Below are 18703 nucleotides of genomic sequence, written 5' to 3'. Positions count from 1 at the left end.
ACACAACATTGTGTAAAATACTGTCTAAGTCTCCACTCAATTTCAATAATGAATACTAACTCAGCAGTTGTTTTAATGATTTATGAAAGCATTTATTTGTCACTAATTATTTATTATTTAGCACACATTAGAAATCATTTTAAGAACTAATTTTCAAACTCTTTTCAAAAACGGATTATGTTTTATATGGAAATAAAGTAGGTCAAATCTGTATATCAAATTTATTGAGTAAAATGGGTTACAAACAATTCATGTTGACTTCAAATGACTTAAATTTAGATTTAGCCTTGAACAATCATTTAAATCAGGATTGTTTGGATTGTTTGTCATGTTATAAATATGCACACAGACATTAGACAATCTGAGGAATTCATGTTTTAAGAAGCCTTTGGTTTTGTGTTGGAGTTTTGCAATGAAACAACCAACAGAGTTATAATTTGTTACAGTGTCATGTTTTGTGCTTAAATTCTCCATGTGTATCAAATCTGGATTGTTTAATCAGACAGCGCTTACTTTTAAACCCAGATTAGGCCCTTAGACTTAGTCTTTAAAAAAATCAGAGGAAACATAAGTCCTTGCTAAGTAAGTGAAAAGGTAGTTTGTGTGTGTGTGGTGTTTGTGTTATACAGTGAATGTACTGCTGTCTGTATGTGCAATCTCACCCAAAATTATGTTATGACCCCCCCCACCCTCCCCCCAAAAAAAACACTTTTACCGTAGCGCATGAATTATTTTGGTCATAATACTTTGGTGCTATAATCATTCTATTGTGAGCTCAGATGCAGCCTTTTGTATTTCTGTCATTGATGGGTCTGGCAAAACTTGGTTCCCAGTAGTACACTGCGAGATGGAAGTGCCTTTGGTTTCGTCACGCACTGTCTTCAGAAAGGTCATAATCCCTGACCCTCCAGTACCTTTTTCCTCCAGTGCTGTGGGTGCTTTTCTGATCTCATCCAGCTCCTCTGTCAAATCCTGATTTTTGGCACAGAGCTGTTTGGCACGGGAGGCCGGGATAGTGATGTAACGGGTGACAATGTTGATGTGCAAATTCCGAAATTCCACCAAGCGAGCCACACACTGCTCAAATGACTGTGTTAGATGCTCATCCGCTTGCTGGAGCACAAAGCTACGCAGAGACAGGCGGCTAGAGATGTGTTCAATGAACTGCTTATGAGAGGGCGGCATGTAGTCTCTCATTCTTGTCAGGAAGGCCCCTGTTTGAACATATTTCAATATAATGGAAATATTTAAATATAATTCCATGTCCGGATGTACGTAGTAGCAAAAATGTAAACATGTTTTTTAAACTACATTTGTCTTTTATTTTTATCTGACATTTGTAAATAAAAAACATCTGGACATTGCTTTGTATTATATATAAGGCTATAAACACTAGCATTCAAAAGTCTGTAATTTTTTAATTACATTTTTGAGATCATGGTGCATTTATTTGACTGAAAATATAGTAAAACAATATTTTGAAATATCATTACAATTTAAAACAACTGTTTTCCATTTTAATATATTGCAAAGTGTTATTTATCCCTACGGTAATGCTGAATCATTACTCCAGTCTTCATTGTCACATGATCTAATATGCTGCTCCTTAAAAAACATTTCTCATTATTATCAGTGTTGGAAATAGTTGTGTTGTAACAATTTAAAAGTCTTTACTGTCACTTTTAAACAATTTAATACATCTTTGGAGAATAAAAAGTTTTATTTCTTTTAAAAAAAAAAAATTTAAATCTTACACATGCACAAGCGTTCAGATGTACTGATTTCTATAGACTTTTTTCCTGAATGCGGAAGGCATGCCTGACTCTTAACCAGAAGGATGCTTTGCATTTCCAGTCTCCAGTGTTTCTAGTCAAATTAGCATATATTCCGAGCTGATAATCGAATATTAAACCTATTAAAATGTTGTTAAAAAGCACATGGCTCCACATGAGTCCGTGCCTCACTTCTCAAAGTTTAACGAGTGTGTAGACGACACAAAGCTGCCGACGTTCGCTACATTAAAAACAGATGGGCACAATTTGAATGGGTTCCTATGGAGACTTTAACAGAAGAGCATCCAATCGGAAGTTAGAATTCGTAATTGCAGCGCCCATTGTTTTCTCAGGAAACTCACACACAATTCTGTTGAGCTTAGGAATGCAATGGCCAATCAGAGGCGTTCAGATGAGTCAAAATTCACCATTTTGTTCAGCGCGCACCCTATTGTGGAATGAATTCTGACTGAATGTCACAAATTCTCTCATCATAAGCATCGAAGTGCAGATCTGAGTATGATGTATGAGATTCATTTATCATACAGTGTACGGACAGCTTCACTGATTATAAGCAGGAGTTTTGAGTGCTCAAACTCTGGAAAAACTCAGTGTCAGTGATAATTTTTTTGAGTGGGGGTGGGGGGATCTCGATTTCATGTCTATTTATATGTATATACTGTACATAAAAGGGGATAAAAATGCAGCTGAATGCCTTTTTTAGTACCATTTTAAACTTTTTTTTAAATTCAGTATTTGCATTCATTGTGTGTACTTATACAAGTATCATTAAAAAAGGATGTAAGTTATTTTCTTTTTAAACTTCACATTTGAAAATATAGTAAGCAGGTATGACGTGCAATATTCTAGGTACAAGTATATTTAGTAAAGAGCCATAGGTACCTAGTGGATAAACCATGGTATTACAATTTTTTTTTCCGACCACAAAATGACTAATTTGCCTCTTTGCACTGGAATTTAAAACCCTCTATTTAACCTTAAATACTACACTAATATTAATATAAGTTTAACCTATATTAAGCCATCAATGGACCACAATTATTGGACAAATAGTATTTTGTACTAAATCTCCTTAAAATATTAAATAAATATGATTGAACTAAAATATAGAACATTTATTTAACATTTATTTGAAACAGTTAAACTGTATGGTCACATTATAAGTAAGCAATACCTGAGGGTTAAATACAAGAAAACCATATTAACCCTTACAGAAATTAATCATGCGCCAAAACTGTATGTATTGTTGAAATTTAGTATTAAAACTTACAACATTTGAAAGCTGAAACATTGTTTAAAATCGCAAGCAGGGTTGCAAATTTGGCGTGAGATTTACATGGGCAAAGTGACAGCGTGAGACAGAGCCCAAATGCATGAGAGTTGGCAACCCTGCTTTAATGTGAATGTCCTTTGCTCGCTCCCTTCATAATTTACTCACCGTTTGAGTAAATGAAAATTAAAACGTTATAATTAGTAATTAATTAGTAATGATTTTATTCAATTATGGTCTATTTAAAATATAAATTTTGTCGTATTGAAATATTTCATGACACAGGTACTTGTTTAAACACACGATTTTACAGACGAGTTTATGACATTTGTAGTTCTGGATTGCACTAACATTTGCCTACTTTAGCCTTGCCCTGCCTTGTTTCATCCTCTGCCTGTGAAAGATGTTTAATTCGTCTTTGCTTAATGAATGCTTGTTACACCTAATTAATTGATATTGAACAAATAAGCTTTAATCTTAGAACTGATGAACAGTCATTATAGGTTACTGGGTCAACGATAACGAGGATAAGACAAAAAAGAGAGAAAGATTAAAAGATCTGTGCTAAGTTTTCTTTGAGCTTTACTAAATTTGAACACTGGCCCAGGAGGCATCCTGACCAGATGACGGAACCACCACAAATAGATTTTAAATCGATTTGGTAAAGTCCTTTTATAAGCACCCCTTTATAGGCCTCTGTTTGAAAAGCTTTGAAAAATTTGTGTTGCAAAGTAAATTATCTAGTATAATCATTACTGTAATTGCAAGGCAAAAATTAAAATCACCAATGATCTAACCATGAGAACAATTAGTGATGGTGATGATATTCTTACCGCTGCTGCCTTCATGTTGGACTCCCAGCAGCTCATCGAAGGAATGCAGCAGACTACTCTGAGCAGCACTGTTTCCTGAAAACTCCATTGGTTTCTCTTGAACTCCCTCGTACACAAGACCTTCTGGCATTAATGGGTTATCTTTCCATCTAACACCCACATGCAGAAGGAGAGTTAGGTTTTTATCGATTCAGAAGAACTCTGAGGGCAATCCAAAAAAACGTACAGTGTCACTTACCCAGACAGATAGATCCTCATAATGCCATAGAATATGGAGGGATCGACATATTCTGAAACAGTGAACATTTATATGCCATGTCAAGTATTAAAACACCTTGAATAAAAGTTAATTATTTTCACCTGAAAGTATTACCATGCATTAATTTAAGGGCCTGTTTCATGCTGTCTAAGGCCTGACTGACAACATCCAGAGCTTTGATGACCACAGCAACATCATTATCATGGACGCCGTTGATGACATCAATGATAGACTGTGAAAAAGAAACAGCTAGTATTAGCATATCTATTTCTATGTTATTTGCCATTTGTTTGTAATTTGTGAAATTTCCAAGTGATTCTTTCACGTGGAATTTTTTTAATGCGTAAATCACATTCTATGGTACACCAAGGTAATGCAATAAATACTGTCATAGTGTATCAATGTAAATTCTTGAATATTATGGCTTCTGTAGCTCAGTGCTCTGTCTGTGGACTGTGGCATTTGTAAAGGTGTCACACCTTCAGGCCGGGAACAGCTGAGAACTCCACCAGCAGTGTCACCAGAAAAAATCCTCTTACACTTTCCCCACCAGGCAATGTCAGCAACAAATCCAAGTTACTTACAGGAAGCAAAAACAGTCACCATGCATGGCAAGTCAATGTGTGATTTACAACATATTTCAAAGATTATTAGTATTATTTATTTATGTTTTTTTTTTCTGTGTCTAAATTCTTTATGAAATGTAATTATAAACATGAATTCACAAAACATATTTACATATTCCAGACTAAACATAATGAAATGGCTCCCTCTGCTGGTTCTACAAATCAATAACATTTAACGCACATTTCTGTTAATTCTTCAAAATACTTACTCCATGGAAAAAGGTCTGGGAACAGTCCGAGTCCAGTTGCATGTGAAAAAGAAATATATCATTACCAGTTATCTTGCTTTATAATACACTTCACATTTGAAATATAGCTGATTTGTCTAAATAATTTTTTGAATGGAAAAAAGACATTCTGTCTTTAAATTTTAATTTCAAGATGATAAATAAATAATAATAATAATAATAATAATAATAATACTTTTTTCAGTAAATTTCTTTTGCGAACAATTTTATAAACCGTGTACTAGTGATATCAGATTCATGAATTAAGGGTTTTCTCTTTGTTTTTTGTTGTTTTTTTTAAAAACTACAAAAATGAAATTTACACAACCATGAATCATATAATTTCTAATACATTGAAATTGCTTGTTTTTTTTGTCAAATGCAAAAATATGACATTTGCCCTAAAGTTGTAGTTACGGCATATACCAGCAGGGGCTTACTATTCATACTATTTATACTAATAAGCATATGGGTTCCAACCATACAAGTTTGCGATGCAGTATGCGAATGTTCATTGCAACTATGTTTCAGGAATCACCAAATTGGTAACATCAAAACTTGCACCCATAGTTGGCTAAAACAAACTCCTGAGCAACCTTGGGCAAACGCGGCAGATTTTAATAAAGTTGTGTAGTATTGGGGTCCTGCGCCAGCCGAGCAACTGCCATTGAGACGAAAAGGAATGCCTACTGATAGCAGGTATTGGCCCTAATTGAATAATTATTTCTCAGTAAAAACATGGCAGGATAACATATTACAAACATATCTAAATACAAGAATGAGCTAGTATGGATCAGTGAGTTTACCCATCTGGATCTCTTTTCTTCCAGTTGGCGAGGACAGTGTCAGCATTGATGAGAATTGGTGGCAAACCCAGTCTCTGAGACACCTCACAGAATGGCACAGACAGACTCCTTGGAAGCACCTGAGTTTCATGAGAAACATAAATTGTCAGACAGTTAAGTTCTGTGCTTCAGCCCTATTACAGGGTTGCCAACTCTCACGCTCTCACTCAGCAACTCAACAAACCAGCGTTGACAGTATATTTGAATGTGTTTAAGTAGGATAGAGACGACAGCTTCACTATACAGGTATTTGCAGCAATTTTTGGTAAAAATTACAGCATATTATTATTGATTTTTACATTGATGACATTTACAGTGTAATTTTATTCTGGAGAGTGATGGAGAGGCAACCCTTACGAAAAAAACTATACGGTTTTAATAAAACCAAAAAACTATGTTTACTATAGTTAAACCATGGTAACCACAAATTAACCATGGTCTTGCTACACTAACCATAGTTTAACCATATTTGTAGAAACTATGGTTATACAAATGGTAATCAATGCGGCAAAAAAAAAAAAAAAAAAAACCTTGGTTACTACACTTTTACTATAATAAAACCATGGTTATTTTCATAAGGGTTAATATGGTTTTCTTGTATTTAACCCTCAGGTATTGCTTGCTTATAATGTGACCATACAGTTGAACTATTTTTCAGCTAAATAAATGTTCTATATTTTAATTAAATAATATTCATTTAATATTTTAAGGAGATCATTTAGAACTAAATATTATTTGTCCAATAATTATGGTCCATTAATGGCTATATGTTACTTATATTAAAATTAGTGTAGTATTTAAGGTTAAATAGAGGGTTTTAAATTCCAATGCAAAGAGGCAAATTTGTAATGCCATGGTTTGCCCACTAGGTACCTGTATGGCTCTTTACTAAATATACATGTATCTAGAATATTGCAGGTCATACCTGCTTACTTATTTTTAAGTTCTTCATATGAATAAATATTTAGAAATGATTAAACACTATATTTAAAAAAAAAATGTGAAATTTAAAAAGTTAATAACTTACATCCATTTTTAATGATACTTGTATAAGTACACACAATGAAATTTATATATCTCACTCCAAGTTGAACTTTAAAGTTGGCAACCCTGCTATTAGTGGTATGAATGCATATAAAATCATTGTACTTTTACTGTTTCTTTATCGCCCTCCTGCCACACATAACCTGAAGTCATTATACACAAAGCCAGATGGGCCAAACGCAGCTCACGATGAGTCTGCAACAAATGAGTCTCCAATAGAGGCATCTGAGAAAGAAAACAAAACACAAAACAAATATAGAATAATCATAATCAAGATTATTAAGCTTTTTAGACCCTGCATTCATTTTCACCATCACCATTTCTAGTGTTTATTTCCTGCGTGGTACCACACATCAAAAGATTATTAAACTGGATGTCTAAGTCAGTCTGAGTACAAAATACAACAATGTTGCATTTTTATAAGTGATTAAGTGCGTGCATAAATAAATAAATTAATTAACCATGGTGGCATGTGACACAAAGCAGAAAAAATGGCAGAATTTATTTTTGTTTTAAAACTATACAATTATGCTTTGTCTTAAAATAAAGCTGAAAGGTGACATTGGTAAATACACGTTAGTCTTACTCAGCTTAACTATCTTTTTAGCACAAAACAGTGAAGAATGGATATATTCTGAATGGAAATGCAAAATGTTAATGTGCTGCCCATTTATTCTTCTCTTTGTAGGTAAAACACTTTCATTACTGTGTACTTAGTATGAAAGATCATACATCATGAATTCTGAGGCGCAAGGAATGAGAGGAGATGAGTTCTGGCACATTTCTGGCAATGTCCATCCAGGGCTTGTAGTACACCGGCAGGTCTGTCTGAAACACAATGTAGATATATGTAGAATGTTTATAACACGGTAACAGAAACGCAACAAAATATATCTTGATCATTTTCATTTACTATGATGCTTTGATATGAGAAAATCCTACACATACTGCATATTCAATTTTTGTCAAGTCACGTATTCATAAAATTTACCATACATTTATGCTTTTTTTACAGCCAAAGAGTTAAATACGACATTACCCAGTTCATAGGTGTATCTTGAGGTGGTTTCTCAGTTTTACACAAATCATTGAAAAAGATGCATAATCCCAGATACTAAATGTTAACAATTCATTACCTCTGAAGCTAAAAAGTTAACTGAACTTGTCACCAAATTTACACTGAAGTCCTACTAATTTGGTCTAGATAGTTTTATAAGATGACTCTCTGTGATGGTTTGTGCATTTTGGGATGGTTCAACATCAACTTATTCTTCTGTCAGAAATAACAATTACTCCAGGGTGAAGTTTAAATCCAAAGGTTTATAATAGGATGCGTAATACACTTTTGGTTGTGGGAATGAAAATATTGTTATACTATATGTGGTGACTCCAGGGTGAAGTTTAAATCCAAAGCGTTTATAATAGGATGGGAATGAAAATATTGTTATACTATATGTGGTGAGGAGATTTGTGATTTATAAATATGCAAAGAAAAAAAAGACTTTTAAAGGAATAAACATATTCCAGGCAACTCCGTATAACTATACATATAACTATAACGTTACAGAGAAGCTGCATGTGCCTGACAATGGCAAATTTTGTACAGCCGCCCTACAAATTTACACAGGAAAATTTTTAAGTTCACAAAATATCATAACTAACTACTAGTGCTATGAACTATGAGCTTTTTGCATTTTGAAATGAGTTCAAAAAATCCGATCCAACGGACCAATGAACCAGGCTATATCACAATGTATAATGGGTAACTACAGTTCCGTGAAAAGTAGTAGTGTGTTGCTTTGCTAATATCTCTTAAAATGTAGCCAATTAGCCTGACTGCTCCAAATTTTGTCTGCTTATTGCTGTACTAGAGGCTTGTGTTAAAATAAGGTAAATAAAACCCCAACCTCCTCCTGAAGATCCCGAAAAACCTCAGTTCACTCAGAGAATCTGTCAATCTCGGCTGTCAATCATGACATCACACTCCCGTCACACATAAATGATGTTTGATAACAAAGTTCAGGAGGAGCACGATCAGATAATCAACTAATTCGGCACAGGTGCAACTCATCTAGCTAATCATCCAAACTAGCACGAGTCATATATATGCACACAGCCGACTTACCTCTGTCATTTGAGTGTTTTTCGGCATCCCCCCTCCACCCCAACTCCTCACTCTTAATGTATCCTCATCCTATACTTGGGATGGGGGGAATTCTCTGGGTTCGGGCCATATTCCGGGCTCAGAGCCCTCCCCCAGGACAGCACGCCAAAATATGCTTACTGTTTACTCAACCAGATTAGATGTAAGGGTGAACTTGTGAACTAACTAAAACTTATTTAAAAAACAAACACTTGAACTTACATCAGTGTGATTAAAAAAAAACTACATAAAATGACAAAAACCATCTTTGGAAAACAATTATTTTAAGTGAAATTTAATTCTTTAGTTCGAAGAGGCTGGGGTTTATGACCTATACTGGGGGCGATCGAAACATTTTGGCTTTACTTTTCAAGATTTGTGCAGCACACTTGGTCCAAATAAGTTCCTGGGTCTGTACATAGCCTGAGGCAGAGAAGCGTCCTACCACCAAAATAAGCAACAAATTGGGGGTAATGGGGTCTGGAATTTAAGATGCCTTCCACTTCAGTCATCCCTGTGATGAGGACCTTCTCTGGGACAGTGTGATCCTTCAGAACAACTTGAAAGGAAGACTTATTAGATTTAATTTCCATCTCCCATACTCCACAAATATGAGGTGGATTGAACTGGAAGGAAATTTTCTCTTTGGCTAGTTCGGGGGTAAGCAACGTCGGTCATGGAGTGCAGCTGTCCTGAGTTTAGCTCCAACCCTAATCAAACACATGTGAACAAGCTAATCAAGATCTTCAGAATTACTTGGGCTACAGGCAGGTGAGGTTTTTTTTCAGGGTTGGAGCTAAACTCTGCAGGACATCGGCACTCCAGGACTGACGCTGCCTATCCCTGGGCTAGTTGCTCTTAGAGAGATGGTTCCATTTCGGCAAAGACTTCAGACAGCTCACGCTTTCCCCCTCTGAAGTAGGTGCCTCTATCACAGATAAGCTCAAAGGGCTTTGTTCCCCTTGCTATGAAATGACTGAGGGCTAATAAAAAGGAATCTGCATCTGCGCTACATAGCAAGTCAAGATGCATGCATCTTGTAGTGAGCCGTTAAAATATGATGCCCCATCTCTTTTCTTGCCGTCCATTAGCTGTGGACCAGAATCAAAGCTTGTTAATCCTTGGACAGTTAATCATAGAGGCTGGATAATTCTTAGACGAGAATCAGGCAGGTCTGCCATTTTGGGTACAACCGGCATACCATACCATTTCCTCCAATGGACCTAGCCATTATGAATGCAATGTGAATTTCATCAGTCATATGCCAATTGCTTTCTCCGAAGCATCACAGAAGACATGCATAATGGAGAAGGTGTCATTGCTTGCTGCTATGTAACCTCTCTAACCTCATTCTGAAATAAGATCAGCTGGTACAGGTTCATCCCAATCCTGAACCCTCTTCCATAGTTTTTGCACAATAAGTTTGGCCCTTGTGGCAAAAGGGATTATGTATCCAAGTGGATCATACTTGTTTGCCAGGATGTGATTGATATTACTTATTGAGATTTCACCATTTGTAGATACAGGTCTAAGTTTATAACCTAGAGTGTCTTGTGAACAGTGCCTTGTTAGACCAAGTATTGGCCTTTGTGGATCAGCTTTATTTGCTAACTGCCACAGCTCATGCCCCTCTGTTGATAAAAAATGTGCAATCACATCAGGAACACTGCTAGCCCACTGCATTATATCAAATCCACTAGTTGCCAGTAATGCTTTCATTTTGTCAATGAGCTTCTTGGCCTGCTGCTGTAACTAAACAGACTGTAAGCATATGTCCACATAGACAAAAGAGTGTTGGACAGACTTAGCTACATCTTCATTGCCCTCAATGTTGTCTCTGATGTGTCTCTGGGGGCATATGTAGTGTAGCATGGACTACAAGTGGTCCCAAATGGAAGCACTCTCCATTTTTAGATATCAGGAATGCATTCTCTTTCCATGTTTCTCCAGAGAAAGCGGAGCAGTGGTTGGTCTTACATGGCTTATACACCAGCCTAGTTGTGTGTACTGCTATAGGAATACCAAGAGGCCCCTTTCTAACCAGGTAGTTTGGCGTGATCAGCTGAGGGTAATCAGACCCTATGAGCAGCAAAGGCTAAACTTGCAGAGTTTCAACCCTAATTAGACACACCTAAACCAGCTAATCAAGCTCTTACTAGATATATTAGAAACTTCCCAGCAGGTGTGTTGAGGCAAATTGGATCTAAACTCTGCAGGACACTGGCCCTCCAGAACCGAGTTTGGGCACACCTGTTTTAAATGTCCCTCAAATATTGATCTGTATCCATATGAGATCCACATTGCAGCTGATATCTGGAAAGCCCATCCATTGTGTTCGAGCCTGCCCACCAGTGTGTTAAGTATCACTTTTGAGTATCACCTTGCTAAATGCTGGTGCATTCAGAATAGCTCTCAGCTCACTCTGAATTAACTTGGTCGACCATATCTCTGCTGTAGGGCTTGCATAGCACTGGTGTAGGGAAATTCACTGTCAACATACCTCTTAGCTACCTGGTAACTAGCATTCAGTTGTAGATGATGCTTGTAGTCCTCAGTCAAATGCCTGTGAGGGCCAAGGATACTGTCTAGTCCTTTCTTAAGCATCAGGAAATCACTAACTGCCAGCTTTGGTTTGAGTGTGCCATAGGAGGAAGCAATAGCCAACTCCATTAATCCAGGTGTCACAGTGTTTGGAGGATAAAATACTGTGATTGTGGTCCAGGCCAAGGAGGAGCAGGCAGAGGTAGTGGTTGATAGAGGTAGTGGTGGCCATGAGCCTGACTTTTGGAGTTCAGCAATTGGTCTTTGAGGCAGTGGACCTGGCAGAGAAGGACTATAGAACGAACTATATTAGGTGGCTGCATGTTTGGTTTTGGCCAATGTTGCGTATGGAGCTTGCATGAAAAGGTTTCCTTTGGGAATGATGCTATAGTCACAGAGGGTTCTAATCCTACATTCAGTTTGAGGAAGGCTTTGGTTGTGTCCTTAAACAGGAGCTCTAGATGCAAAGGATGGCTGTCTACCACTCTCCATTCTGACTTGAAGCTGTCTCCTCTCTCTGCTTAAATCTCTCCACCGTGACTCAAACTGATGTAACTTTTCACTTTCAAATCTCTTTCTTTGGGAGTAGGAGCATTATAATCCCTGTAAGGATCCTAGCTTGTATGCATGATGTGGAGGTGGCACACAATCCTCCAAGTAAGTGGGCATCCGCCGAACACAACTTGTCTTGCAATATACAAATTGTAAACTGGTTAAACATCAACTGGCCTAATTCTGTCAAAAAGAACTGCAACTACTCTAAGGTGAAGTTTAAATCCAAAAGTTTATTATAGAATACGTCATATGATTTTGGTTGTGGCTCATGAGGATGAAGGTATGTGGTGAGATGTTTTATTTTGTTTAAAGATATGCATGCACAACAACATCACACCAAGACTTTTAAAAAGACTTTTAAAAGAATAAACAAATTCCAGGAGCTTTTTGCACATGCACCTGACAAGTCAAGACAAGTTTGACTCACGCATGTGTGGAGCAGGGAATTTTTGTTCACTCTCTGCTGGCTTTCTTGATAGAATATACACTGCTGAGATGATGAAACTGTTTCTTTGAAGAGCAAAGTTTTATATTAACCAATTTATCTTTGAAGCAAATAGATAAAGGTCACTCAGTGAAAGCAATCAGTGTCGAAGTTTAATGCTTTCACGTGCAATCAGTCTTACTGTATCTGAATATACTGACTGTATATGAATCCAAATTAATAGTTTGTTAAAACATTCTCACCAGCACAGTATCTTGGACAACAAACTATAGCTTTACCTGAGAGCAATCAGTTGCTTCTTTAGTCTTAAATTTGCATTTACCTTACCATTTCATTCCCCAAAATTGTGCATTGCATAAAACACCAATACAATACATTCTGACTACAATGTTTAAATAAAACAAACCAAAACTAATAAACATATAAATAGGTTTGCTGAAGCTAACAAAATATTATAAGTGTAATAACCTACCAGAGGGTCAGGAAGAATAAACCCATAATCCTCAGAGATGTGAAACTCTCCCAAAGACAATGGTGTTTCTGTATTTTTCACTTTAGTGCCCATAATTTGTTAGTACAATACTAGTGGCTAATTCTCTGTTTAGTAAGTGCCAGGCATATGCCACTGTCACTGCTCTAGAGCTGGAAGTGGAATGAACCTTATCAGTCAGGCAACAAGTCTATTTCTCTCTCTCTCTTTCTTTGGGTTTCTGTTCTACAGTTAGTAATGACCTTTCCTCACCCTATCAGAAATTTAAGATTAAGTATGCATGTGTAAAAAACACAGACACACTTCAGCAACAGTTGTCATAACCTGCAATACAAGGGTAATTCTATAACTGCATTGTGCCATTTCAGGCTAAATAAAAACATTTTAATATATGATAGTATATAATTATGCATTCAGAAAGGTTATACAGTTTTGCTCGACAAGACTTGTGCTCAAGGTTATGAAAGTAAGCTGTTTAATAGAAAAATAATAAAATGCTGGTACTTCTGCAAATATGCACTCAAAAAAATATTTCAGCCCTTAACTTAATTCAATTACGTACAAAATTTCCATGCATTTAGATTACGTAGTTTTAATTTAAACAAATCAATTAAACTTAATGTGATTCAAATGCATCAGTCTTACGTAAATGAAACAGGTAAAGATGATGTAATAGTTCCCAGTGTTAAACAAACCCTGCTCAGTGTTCATGTGTTTCCACACTACAGAGTGTTCAAGTAGCATTGACACAGTGTTGGAGTTAAGGAGATCATTATGTCATGATTGACCAATAATGATGAACACCTGTTGTTTACAAGCAGAATCATGGAAGGAAAGAGAAACACAAGAATCAGCCACAGCCAAAGATAAAATTAACTTAAATAAATGAGGACATTAAATCTCTGATTAAACAACTCCACAAACAACATTACAGATTGACTTTATTTCTGTCATATATCTATAAATATTATTTCAGAACATCTAAACAGAGGTTTAGATGTTTTATTTTTTTATTTTTTTTTTAAGTTTCAATTGACCTCACCATCATGGCGAACAGGGTTTACTTTAGTTGGACTCTTGACTTTTGATTTTTTTATGTTAATTTTTTTGGCTGTTGTAATTATGTGTAACTGTCACGTTCGGTGTACGGAAAAAATGAGGTCAGGGTCCAAAATGCAGGGAAGGGAATTTAATATAACAAAACACAAAAGAACGTAAACCAAAAGGCCAACACGGCACAACAAAACTGGAAACAAGGATCAAAACCAAACCGAACCGAAAAACACACGAAGACAATAGACAATGCAGACCTGAACAGGAGTGAGAAGTGAGAGTTCTTATACAATAGTCCAGAGTGTGAACAGCTGTGAGCGTAATCAGTGCAAATGACAAGACAGACGTGAACAATCAGGGGAGTGCAGTGCAAGGGGAACAGCGACCTCGAGAGGCTGAGGGAAGACCCACAGCCCCGATCATGACAGTACCCCCTCCCTACGGAACGGCTTCCAGACGTTCCCAAAGTCTGGAGGGAGGAGGTACGGAGGAAGGCAACTCAGGGGGAGGGACGGCGGGCCAGGCCCGTGCAGCGCAGTCACTACGCGTCAGGAACAGAGAGAGCGGTCACCGCGTCCGGAACAGAAGGCACGGTGAGGGCCGCGTCCGGAACAGAGAGCGCGGTCACCGCCGCGTCAGGAACAGAGAGAGCGGTCACCGCTGCGTCTGGAACTCAACCGCGGGGTCAGGAACAGAGAGAGCGGTCGCCGCCGCGTCAGGAACAGAGAGCGGTCGCCGCCGCTACACTGGGAGAGCGCGGTCACCGCCGCGTCAGGAACAAGAGCGCGGTCACCGTGCTTGCATCGCCGCCACGTCCGGAACAGAGAGCGCGGTCGCCGCCACGTCCGGACCGGAGATAGCGGTCGCCGCCACGTCCGGACCTGCAGGAACAGAGATAGGGGTCGCCGCCACCTGCCCGAGGAAGAGCGTCTCCGCCCCCGCCAGAAAGCAGGGCCGCATCTGCGCAACCTCGGCCCTACAGGCGTCCATCCCCGCCAGACAGGCGTAGATTACGCCGCCCAAAGGACATTCCCGCCGTGTCGGGAAAAAGCGGGTGGTCGCCGTCGCCAACGGGAAGCTTCGCCTCCCGAAAAAATCCTCCCCGCTGGACCCATCTTTGAGGTCTGCATTCTGTCAACGGAAAAAATGAGGTCAGGGTCACCCAAAATGCAGGGAAGGGAATTTAATATAACAAAACACAAAAGAACGTAAACCAAAAGGCCAACACGGCACAACAAAACTGGAAACAAGGATCAAAACCAAACCGAACCGAAAAACACACGAAGACAATAGACAATGCAGACCTGAACAGGAGTGAGAAGTGAGAGTTCTTATACAATAGTCCAGAGTGTGAACAGCTGTGAGCGTAATCAGTGCAAATGACAAGACAGACGTGAACAATCAGGGGAGTGCAGTGCAAGGGGAACAGCGACCTCGAGAGGCTGAGGGAAGACCCACAGCCCCGATCATGACAGTAACATTATGAAAATAATAGACTAACCACTGCATGAGATCAGTGCATCATGCTACTGGATGATAATGATTTAACAAACAATAAAAAATTAACCAAAAACACCTAATCAGACTTCTTTTTGGCTTTTTTATTTTGTTGTAATAAATGTGCTTCATACACATAATTACAACAGCCAAAAAAATTAACATAAAAAAATCAAAAGTCAAGAGTCCAACTAAAGTAAACCCTGTTCGCCATGATGGTGAGGTCAATTGAAACTTTAAAAAAAAATAAAAAAACAAAACATCTAAACCTCTGTTTAGATGTTCTCAAATAATATTTGTGGATATACGACAGAAATCAAGTCAAACTGTAATGTTCTTTGTGGAGTTGTTTAATCAGAGATTTAATGTCTTCAGTTATTTAAGTTAATTTTATCTTTGGCTGTAGCTGATTCTTGTGTTTCTCTTTCCTTCGGTGATTCTGCTTGTAAACAACAGGTGTTCATCATTATTGGTCAATCATGACATAATGATCTCCTTAACTCCAACACTGTATCAATGCTACTTGAACACTCTGTAGTGTGGAAACACATGAACACTGAGCAGGGTTTGTTTAACACTGGGAACTATTACATCAACTTTACCTGTTTCATTTACGTAAGACTGATGCATTTGAATCACATTAAGTTTAATTGATTTGTTTAAATTGAAACTACGTAATCTAAATGCATGGAAATTTTGTACGTAATTGAATTAAGTTAAGGGCTGAAATATTTTTTTGAGTGTGTCTGTCATTGCTCTGTGTTTTCTTAACCTTCATGCTTACTGTCCTGTTGATCTAGTTCAGGGGTAGGCAAGTTTAGCTTCAACCCTGAAAAAAAAACTTACCTGCCTATAGACTTAGTAATCCTGAAAACATTCAGGTGTGTTTGATTAGGGTTGAAGCTAAACTCTGCATGAGTCCATGTGCTGGCACTCAGTGAGTGGTTCGGGGTTTGGCAAGGGTACATAACGTCTCCGTTCCCTCCATCAAGGAACTAGGGTTATGCATGTAACCGTGCTTCTGGTCACTACGAGTTATGTCATGTCAGCACCTGTGTTGCTGCAAATGTGGACAAGTCGCAGGGTGTCAAAGAAAATTACCTAGGAGCAGTACTACATATGGATGGGTCATATCTGGGGGTAGGGATGGAACTACTGCCAACAAAGACTGACAGAGAAGATCTGTCAAGGGGAAGACACAGGTTTACCAAGAGGGAAACTTTACAGTGGAAGAATACACAATGGGATTCCCTGCAGGGAATCACGCCATATGAACACCTACTGGGGCTTTGACCATGCTAACACCAGTACTCAACCAGGGTTTGCTGCCCGGGGGAACTACACTGGGAGAAGAAAGGTGCTTGCATCCCCCTGTGAGGGGGAATGCTGCAGCAAGTGTGACACCAATCGAGTTCTTCCCACCAATTACCTATTACCCAACACACAGGAAGAAACTGGCTCTACACAAAGGTTATAGAACCTTGCAAAGGTGTTAGGTGTCACCCAGTCCACAGCCCAGTCCACAGAAAGCCCATGAGGAGGCAACACTCTGGGTCAAGTGAGCCCTCACGGCTTGCCTTGGGAGCTGCTTGGAGCTTCTGAAGCTTCGGGTGCAGTCCACATAAATGCACAGTGCATGTATGGGACACAGCAATGCTAAGGCTGGATCTGTGTCCTCCAGGGGCAGTACTTGCAGGTTCATCACCTGTCTCAGAAGGGAGTTTTGGGGAACTTGGGCATGTATCCAGGCTGAAGTTTCAGGATAACATGAGAGTAGACTGGCCCGAATACCAAGCACTCTTTGCTCACTGAAAATGCTTGCAGGTCCCCGACCTTCTTGATGGAGCTGAGCACGGTCAAGAACACTGTCTTGAGAGACAGGATCTTAACCTCTTCGCCACTGGTGACAGGGGGTGTCATGGGTGAGAGTAAGGAAGTTGTGCATCACTTACTGTTATCCCACAAACTGTACAACCCAGAGGAACAGGAAGCTGCTCTTTTTTGAAAAGGCAGGTACTGCTGGAACTTGAACCAATGGTGAAACAGAAACAAAACAAAACCAAGGATTCTCATGTCATGGGGGAACATCGCTGTTGTGCCATAATGCCAGTCCAGAAAACAGAAGTGAAATGGCTTTCTGGCTTGTAAAAACACAACCACTCGACTCCAAAGCAAAACTCTGAATGAGTGGTTGCACGCTGTCGCCTTATATACCTGTATGTATGGAGGAGTGGCTCAGCATGCAAAATCCACTCGCCAGTTGTCATTGGCCTTTTTCTCGTGAACTCAGAAGTGATTGGGGCTCCCAAGTAAGACCCCTAATGTCATCACAATATAACTCATAGTGACCGACAGATAGAGAAAAGTGAATTAAGTAATCAAATGTAAAATAACACTGTTGTATACGTTAAATATAGACAAATCCTTATTAAAACTACATATTCATTCAAGAACAGTGAGTGATTATATCTTTGTCTTTTGTTGTTTGATTAATAGTAGTGACTACAGCAGATTTATTAGGCTGCTGTCACTTTAAGAGCTAATGCACGGATTCAATATACTGTTATACATGCAGTCTTTCTCAGTGTTTACATTCTCTTAAGACATTACCGACTGTGTTTATGAGGATGCTTACCAAAATATGATACAGCATTTTTGGTGTAGGCTATTTGATTGTATAGGTGATAATCTGTAGTCACAGTATACTTAGTTTACACATGTTTCGCCCTGTCTCAGAGAGCGTGGACAGGAAGCCACCTAGGAAACAGTATCTCTTTTGTGGGTTAATACGCTTTTGCCACTTATTGCCATTGCAACAGCTAAATACACTAGAAACAGATGTAGTTATGTAGACTAGATAGGCTACCTCATTACAGACATTTCAGGCAATTGATAGAACTAGCTATCTTACGTTAAACAAGCGGGCAGGGCGCATGAATCATGTAGGTCATGATTTTAGTCTGAAATAACCTGGAATTCCAGATTAATCCAGAAGAATCACATCCCTGGGTTGTGAGGTGGCCACCATAATCACATCACAGCTTCGGGGAGTTTTATTATCAGGCAACCAGAGGGAAGACCT

The 18703-nt window shown here is 38.5% G+C and overlaps 1 protein-coding gene across 1 annotated transcript; it reads right to left on the bottom strand.

The window, feature by feature from the left end:
• Positions 1-207: 207 nt before the first annotated feature.
• Positions 208-13239, bottom strand: LOC127169613 (indoleamine 2,3-dioxygenase 2). The gene is made up of 10 exons (XM_051117120.1): positions 13054-13239; positions 7630-7725; positions 7003-7122; positions 5815-5933; positions 4991-5005; positions 4635-4734; positions 4270-4387; positions 4135-4186; positions 3897-4045; positions 208-1214 (listed from the first exon to the last, which is right to left on the bottom strand). Exons 1-10 carry the CDS (start codon positions 13144-13146, stop codon positions 760-762), a joined length of 1317 nt encoding a protein of 438 aa, XP_050973077.1. The 5' UTR covers positions 13147-13239; the 3' UTR covers positions 208-759.
• Between the last annotated feature and the right edge of the window lie 5464 nt (positions 13240-18703).

Source organism: Labeo rohita, chromosome 8 (genome assembly GCF_022985175.1).
Source record: "Labeo rohita strain BAU-BD-2019 chromosome 8, IGBB_LRoh.1.0, whole genome shotgun sequence".
Lineage (NCBI taxonomy): Eukaryota > Metazoa > Chordata > Actinopteri > Cypriniformes > Cyprinidae > Labeo > Labeo rohita.
The sequence above is the reverse complement of the archived record's forward strand: the minus strand, read 5'-3'. Positions and strand labels throughout refer to the sequence as shown.

What these genes read in the sequence shown, in the direction of transcription:
- LOC127169613 (XM_051117120.1), bottom strand. Translation starts at nt 13,146, where the DNA reads ATGGGCACTAAAGTGAAAAATACAGAAACACCATTGTCTTTGGGAGAG. An exon ending in CAGCTGTTCCCGGCCTGAAG is followed by an intron (nt 4,388 to 4,634) that starts GTGTGACACCTT and finishes TCTTTTTCACAG; the next exon opens with TCTATCATTGATGTCATCAA. An exon ending in CCAACATGAAGGCAGCAGCG is followed by an intron (nt 1,215 to 3,896) that starts GTAAGAATATCA and finishes ATGTTCAAACAG; the next exon opens with GGGCCTTCCTGACAAGAATG.